At 46.7% G+C, this 7,790-nt stretch overlaps 1 protein-coding gene across 1 annotated transcript; it reads left to right on the top strand.

Annotated features, from left to right (window-relative positions):
• ALOX5AP (arachidonate 5-lipoxygenase activating protein) lies at positions 1 to 7,554 on the top strand. The gene is made up of 5 exons (XM_005426369.3): positions 1 to 70; positions 3,625 to 3,724; positions 4,691 to 4,761; positions 6,095 to 6,176; positions 6,799 to 7,554. The coding sequence occupies exons 1-5, from the start codon at positions 1 to 3 to the stop codon at positions 6,959 to 6,961; spliced, it is 486 nt and encodes a 161-aa protein (XP_005426426.1). The 3' UTR covers positions 6,962 to 7,554.
• Positions 7,555 to 7,790: the final 236 nt, after the last annotated feature.

The following is a 7,790-nucleotide window of genomic DNA, read 5'->3' as shown; positions in this document are numbered from 1 at the left end:
ATGGACCAGGAAACCCTGGGAAGCATTGTCCTGCTTGTCATCGTCACCCTGATCAGTGTCGTCCAGAATGGTAAGACAAAAATAAACGTTTATTTAAGGGATAGAAGGGAGACGAGGAAAGTTCAGGATGATGTATGCTGAGCTGATCTTTGGATAGATAATATTTAGTTATAAGTGCATGCATGCCAAGGCATGGCTTTGGCTTTAGAAACAGATTTCTAAGCATGTAATTTTGTGTCACATTGCAGCAGTATCCTGACAGTCACATCTTACTCTCTGACATTCTGGAGTGAGTTGTTACACTTTTCAGCTAATGTAAGGACTAATATGCTGGGATACCCTGTGGCAATATGAATTTTGATTTGATGACTTTTCTGACCTAGGTCCCTGCTGTGGTCAGGCAGAGCTGCTCTCAAGCTGAGCCCTGCTACCATGGGCAGCGATGGAGTCCCTGGGGGGTGGCAATGGGAGCTGGAGCATGGAGCTGGGTGAAGCTCAGAATTGAAGGAGTCTGTGTGGGCTATTTGTGGGCAGGCAGGTCTCCTGCTTTCCTGCATCTCCAAGTCCTGCAGTATAACTAATCTCAATTAACTGTGGTCCCAAGAACACTGTTCATTTCCTGAGATGGTGAAGTTTCCTTCTCCAGCTCTTATTCAGACCTTGCATAGTCCCTTGTATAGTCTTCAAGGTTTATTAAATAGAACAACTATCTCTCTTGTACAAATTTGATTTTAATGTCTTCATCCTCTCTTACAAATCCTTCTTTTAGCAGGAAGTTCTGCCCAGAATTTAAAGAAAGGATTGAGTTTTGCCTCAGCTGCGCTACATTTGCCCAGGTTCAAAGAGATTCAGCAGTGGGCTGGGCAGCTGGTAAAAATTCCAGAAATCTGTAGTGAAGGCTTCTTATTACAAATGGGAGATTCCCACTGAACACAAAGTCCTAGGAAATGAGCTATTCTTCTATTCTTGGGCTGCTGCAAAGAGGGGGAAGTGGTGGGAGCCTAGCTGCCAAGGAGCAAAAAAAAAAAAAAAGGAGATGCAGACTGCTTTAATTTCAACATAGGCAGTAAATGCCACATCATTTAACCCAATGCTATTCTCTGGAAAATGAACAACGTATGACATCACCAGAATATGGCACATTAAGACCAGAGCACATACCGTAATTAAGAAAAGGTGTCAAATATACATTTCTTGCTATGTAATCGTATGACTTTATATACAGGGGTTTTTTCTTCTCACTCGGACATGTCAGACTTCCATCCATGTGCTTTTGTCTGTCTGTGAGATTATGGACCCAACTAATAAAAGGGGAAGTAGGGAAGCGCGTGAGGCAGACAGCCCTAAACCAGGATTTCAAGCTTTGCGTCATCTGGTTTCCTCTTCCCAAGCTTTCTTTCTAGAAAGACCAGACCTGATATGCAGTCTTGCAGTGAATTATGCTTCATATTGCAATTATGAAAGCAGTAGAAATGTTTGTCAAGGGGTATCAGGAGTGCTGAACTCTTGCTGTGGCTGTCATTCAGCAAAGCACTTGGGCCTCTGCTTGACTGTCTCTGAGCGCATGAAGTCAGTACCACGTAAATTTGTGATTAAATACTTCTGTGATTAAATACTTCTCTGCACAGGGTGCAGGACTAGAAAACAGCTTGAATGCTGTTGTTCCTGAAGATGGAGGTGGGCTGTCGTGCTGCCCCAGTCTGGTGTCCATTTACTGTCACCTTGTCATGATGGAATCTCCACATCTTACGGAATGACTTACGTGGCCACATACCACTGAGTGACACATGCAGCCTAAAGTTTTGCTCTTTTACTGGAGATATGTTGCAATCCAGCATCTTTCAGGGCAAATCAGTGGTCATTTCTGAGCAGGTCAGGACAGAGAAAGCAAAGTGGAGAGAAATAAGGGGCATGTTTGCAAGCACTGACTATATGGGATCATCAGCTCCCAGTTTCTGTTTGCACGGACCTGTGAAACTACCAGGCTTACATTGAACTCTTGCACATTACCTTGATCAGAGTGGGACTGCCACTCTTCAGCCTCTGGGCAGTCTGTGGAATCTTGGAGCCTCAGGGAATTATCTCCTGGAACAACTGAGGTGAATTAAACCTCTCCACTCCAGCCTTGCTCTGCTCACTCTTCTCATGATGGCTTGTGAAAGCACCCTCTTGCCTCCTAGCATAGTGGAACTTCTCTGCAGCAGCAAGCTGATATTTGGGAAGTGGCAGGACCTGCAGCAGTGGGGAGGGAGATAAATAGCTTACTTGACTTTCTCAGAAAAAAGAAAGCCAAGTATGTGGTATTTTCTAGAGATTTTCAAGCATGATAAAAGAAAGTGAGGAGGTGTGCTACCAGTGAGTCCATGAGGTCCCAGACCTGCAGGAAGTCGATCACTGCACCTCAGCACTGGACACAAAAGTGCTGATCAACTCTGTCTTCTTCAATTAGGTCTTCTTAGTGCCTGTAAGCAGGGTAACCTCTTGCCAAAGGCTGTGCTGGTGTGCAGATGGAGATGCTGAGAACTTTGTGCCACCGGATGATGTCTGGTTTGTGTCCCCCAGGAGCCAGCACACTGTGCTGGTGGCTGTGGGAGGATCTGCAGTCTGGCTCAGAGTAGGGGTGCTGGCTTAAAGCACTGTGGGTTTCTCTGCAGAAGGAATGTATGTACCATGGGGATCCCACAATACTGGGAACTGAAAAACCCAGTCATTTCTGTTAAAGACAGTGGAAGTACAAAGGACCTATTTACAGCATCGATGAAGTGGAAAAAATGCAACTCTTCAGATTGCAGGGATGAAATCCTGCAGCTTATCTAGCTAAATTTTTATTGCTGTAATAATGTATTTCCTGATGGGCTATCTTTCATGTGTATATATTAGGTTAATATTCCAAGCATAGAGTGATTTGGACACACTTGAGATGGGGTGCAAGACAGCAGAAAGCTTGCAGCTTGTAGCCTGCCAGAGCTCTCTCTGGTGTACTTAGACATATGATTGATGGTCTCTGGTTTAGTGTCATCAGATAAAACGTGTTTGTCAAGAGCATGATGCATTATCTTGAGGTGCTGCATTTTTGCAGCAGCTAACACTCTGACACAACTCTGTTGCTTAAAAAGGAGGATACACAGAGATCAGCCATTAAGACCAGGCTTTCTTTGGGCCTTTCTGGGAAAAGAACCAGCCCTGCAGGATGTCCTTGGTTTGGCAAATGGGTTTCACTAAAAGAGAATAGAGTCCCTTGTCTCCCTACTCTGTTGGAGAGCAGGATTTGGGGTTGGCAGCTCTGACTGCAAAGCTCTTTTCCCACTGGGAGCTCAAAGGACTGGGTCAGGGCAGTGCTTCTGCAGCAGAGATGCAGAGACTGCTCAAAGTGCAAAGTTGGGATGAAGCAGGGATTGGAGGTGAAGAGCCTGATACCAGTCACATACAGACACGTGGAGATCCATGGAGGGTTTGGCTAAACCTGGGTGACAGAGTGAGCACGCTGGCCACATCCTGCACCCTCATGCACCTGTGTCTTCTCCTGCCACCTGTCCATGGGAACAGAGCTAAGCCCACAATGCCCAGCTTCTGCAATATCTTCAGGTGACATCTCAGACTGAATACTCTGTGGTTTTTTAACAGCTTTTTTTGCAAACAAAGTGGAGCATGAAAGCAGACACTGCAATGGGAAGGTGTTGCAGCGGCAGGGATCCTCCTCCTTCGACCGTGTCTACACTGCCAAGTGAGTAGACAAGAACTGAGGAGTCGGTGAGGGCAGAGTGGGGTTCATCATGCTCTGCATTAAAATTAAATCCAAACCATTTTGGAGGCCAGGGGTGGATTCCAGATTGCCTCAGATGAGGGCTTTGTACTTAATCCCTAGCTGTGCTCAGTGTTCAGACATGAGGTTTTTGGATATATTTGCTGGCTCATTCCAGCACCCTTCTTGCCACCGTGTGCTGCATGTATATAGGTCTTGCAGCCATCACAAGTGTTGTGTCCCTTCATTTGGGAACCAGTTCACTCTTCCCTGATGCAGCCAGAGTGTCAAGGGCTCAAAAGGAAAGAGCCAGCAGAGACATCAGCCTGCTGAGGAGCAGGTAGGTGGCAGAGCTGACACAAGTCCCTTGGTCTCTGGCACCTCCCTTGGCACACAGCCCTCCACTTCTCCACTCCTTTGCCACATGGAATCACTCTCAGCTTCTTCACTTCTCCCCCTCAGAAAGCATTCACAGCTGAAGGAGGCATCTGGACACCATTCCTGTTCCCCTGCAAAGACACGTGTTAACTCTGTGAGACACTCTTAGTTGTGATGCAATTCTACATTTGTTGGTTTCATCCTATAGCTTTATTAATATGACTCAGTTAAAAGGACTTTAAGCCAATAAAGCTCACAGCATCTATCATGATCAAACAGGTTAAGGAGAAAGCGGCTTTCACAGGTGCCAGGAGGCACAGGATGGTTTGTTTTCCTCATCAGGCAGCACAAAGGCATCCATTATCTGAGGGAGAAAACAGGGAAGCAGAGCTGGGTGAGGAGCCCAGCCCATGGCAGGTCAGGGGCCTCCCACTGCTCTGGGGTAACAGTCTGCTCTCAAGGGCACTAGTGCAGTCCAAATTCCCCTGCCACCAGTCTCTGCTGGTGAAACATACTGATTTTTTTCTATTTGCCTGTGCTCTGATTTCTCTCCTATAAATTCCATTCCAGCCAGAACTGCGGTCATGCGTATCCTACGTTCCTCGCTGTGCTTTGGTGTGCTGGCCTTCTCTGCAGCCAAGGTAACACTCTTTTGTTTGTTTGTTTTCTTTTCCCCCTTCAACCTGGCACCACATTCAGCAGAGGATGGTGAGCACTATGGAAGTTGCAGTTTCAGGGATCAAGCCTCCTGCAGCAGGGGAGCCTCTCTCACCCCCTCTGTCCTGGAGCTAAGCATGCTGCTGGAGTAGCAGCACACTCATGGAATGGCTTGGCTTATGTCAACAGATGTGTTCCCAGACTTGATTCAAGGTGGTCCAGGCCAGGGGCATTTCCCATACTGGCATTATGGATGAGTTCCCTTTGTTTTGGGTGGAGGGTTTAGTAATTGGTTGCTGGATTATTGCCACATTATTCCATCTTGGGACAGAAAATGGGCTCAATTTATTAAATTTCTGGAACTGCCACCTGTCCCTAGGACTATTGACCTGAATTTCTAATTGTGATCCCCTCCAATGCAATGTGAATTTATCTAACATGAAGATAAGTGCTTACCTGAGGTATGTGTCTATTCTTTCTGGAAAAAAAAAAAGGAGATTCCTGATCAGGAGAAAAAGAGATTTTATCTGCAGTTGTGGAAAAGGCTAGAATTATGAGAGAAAGCCCCTTTTTAATGCTCAAAAGTTAGTGTTGGACCATAGTGTATCCTCCACCTGCTCCTAGTAACGTACATCTACCAACAGCCTTTTGTTTCTGTTGAGGACAGTGCATGAGTTGGGGCTCCCTTTCCTGAGCCTGGTACCACACTGGGTTTCACAAAATCATAGAATGGTTTGGGTTGGAAAAGATCTCAAAGATCTTCTCGTTACAGCTCCCTTGCCAGGGGCAGGGTCACCTTCCACTAGGCCAGATAGTTCAAAGCTCCCTCCAGCCTGGCCTTGAACACTTCCAGGGATGGGGCATCCACAACTTCTCTGGGAAACCAGAGTGTGGCACTGGCCAGTGCCTCATCACTCTCACAGTGAAGAACTTCTTCCTTATGTATAATCTAAACCTGCTTTCTTTGAGGTTAAAGCCATTTCCCCTTTTCCTATGAGTTCATGTCCTTGTGAAAAGTCCCTCTCTAGCTTTCCTGTAGGCTCCCTTTAGGTACTGGAAGGATGGTGGTGAGTCTGTGCTCTGCAGTGGGCACAACTGTGTGCAGGGTTACACCCACAAAGTTTTGAGAAAAACTGGAGTGAGGGCAAGGCAAGTGCTGTTTCCCATGCAGAGGTCTCCATCCCAGTTCCAGTGCTTGTCCTATAACCCAAGACTGCAGATTCCCATTTCCATTCCAGCTCAGGCAGCAGATGGGGACAGTGTGTACAGTGAGAGCTGGGCTGGTGTTGTTAATGCCTTGTTTTGTCCTTTACCCAGCTCCTGCTGCCTTTGCTGGCCTGATGTACCTGTTTGTGAGGCAGAAGTACTTTGTGGGCTACCTCGGGGAGAGGACTCAGAGGTAAGGACTTGCAGAGCCTCTTTAAACAATCCAGAATGTGGTAGCAGCACAGCTGGATGCTGCACTTCCACAGACAGAGCCACTGGCTTCTGGTACTGCCGGCAAGAGCTGCTGGCATTGGATAGTGCAGGAAAGCCCCTCTCTTTTGGATGAATGGGGGTAGCTGTGGGAGATGTTTGATGTGCAGCAGCACTGGGGTAAGGGTTCGTGCTCACAGGACTCTCTGCAAACACAAGTTTGCATGTCTGTGCCACTATTTGCACAAGATTGTCCTTTTATATTAATATTTATATTAATAAAACAAATTACATGCATGTGAAGCAGAGTTGTCCCACAGCCTGTCATGGATGAGAACACATTCAAGTGCCTCTGAACAGACACTTTTGTAAGTAGCAGCCTACACTGAGAACAGAAGGCCTAATCCAGATCCAAATGGATCCTGAAAATTACATTTAAGTCCTCTCAACTGCCTGGCAATGCAAGACAGAAAAGAAATTTTTCCCCACTCCCTTAACCCCTGAGGTCTTTCAGTTGGTCTCAACAATAGAGTCCTAAGTCTGAGGGTTCTTGTGTGAGATGATGCACAATAACAAATTGTTTTCCCCCATTTCTGTCTCCTCAGCACTCCTGGTTATCTGTTTGGAAAGCGCATCATTTTGTTCCTGTTCCTCATGTCTGTGGCTGGAATACTCAACTACTATCTTATCTTCTTTTTTGGAAGTGACTTTGAAATACACATTAAGACGATAACCAGCGCGATCTCTCCATTGCTGCTCATACCCTAACTCCCCACAGCACTGAGAGGGTCAGCATGCTTCATATATTGATGCCCAGAAGCTGCTATAATTCAACTGTTTAAGAAATGAACCCATAACCCTGTGAGATTTCTGTAAATCTCATGCTTGACAAGCTCTGTAGTTTGATTTAGCCTTGCTTTTTTCTTCTTCAGGAAAAAGATTTATCATGAGCACTTGGCCACGCCCAAGGAATGGCAACAACTTTCAGTTAATTCTTTAGAATCTTTTCCCTAAAGGGCATCTTGCAAGCTGGCTGCATGGCTGGAAGGGACACTGTATGCTTGCTTCGTAACTGTATCGTGCTTAGCTTTTGTTCCAAACCCCAGGATCCTCCCAATGTTTTTCCTGACTGGTGGCTCCCCCAGTCACCCTCAGATGCAAGAACAGCCTTTCACCAGCATTCCCTACTCCCCTGCCCGCACAAAGGCATGGACCAGCCTCTTCACCTACCCTTTCCCTCCGACTCGTTGATGACCAAGGTCTTGCTGGTGCAGGAGGGCGGCAAATTGGCCCCTTTCTTGTCTTCCTTGATAAATATTCATGTACCTAACACTCACCGCACTGATCTCATTTACACTCCAGCCTCTTTGTTCTCCCAGAACTGGGAAAAGGACTGGTGTGTAAATGAGGAGCTGGTGTATCGCCGGTGGGGTTGGGTTTGTTTTAGTTGGCTTTGTTTAATAAAACAGCCTAGAGCGATGAAATGTGTCTGCTGCCGTCTTCTTTGCCCGGTGCGTGATCCCATTGCTCCGTGGCTCAGCGTCCGGCCGGAGAGCGGGGCAAGGGCAGCAGCACCGGGCTCTTTGTGCGAGCTTCT

Source organism: Geospiza fortis, unplaced genomic scaffold, assembly GCF_000277835.1.
Source record: "Geospiza fortis unplaced genomic scaffold, GeoFor_1.0 scaffold181, whole genome shotgun sequence".
Lineage (NCBI taxonomy): Eukaryota > Metazoa > Chordata > Aves > Passeriformes > Thraupidae > Geospiza > Geospiza fortis.
The sequence above is the reverse complement of the archived record's forward strand: the minus strand, read 5'-3'. Positions and strand labels throughout refer to the sequence as shown.

Bases quoted from the DNA above. Each gene is read 5' to 3' on its own strand.
- ALOX5AP (XM_005426369.3), top strand. From the start codon at position 1: ATGGACCAGGAAACCCTGGGAAGCATTGTCCTGCTTGTCATCGTCACC. The intron at 71-3,624 runs GTAAGACAAAAA...GTTTTTTAACAG, and splicing joins GATCAGTGTCGTCCAGAATG to CTTTTTTTGCAAACAAAGTG. The intron at 6,177-6,798 runs GTAAGGACTTGC...CTGTCTCCTCAG, and splicing joins CTCGGGGAGAGGACTCAGAG to CACTCCTGGTTATCTGTTTG.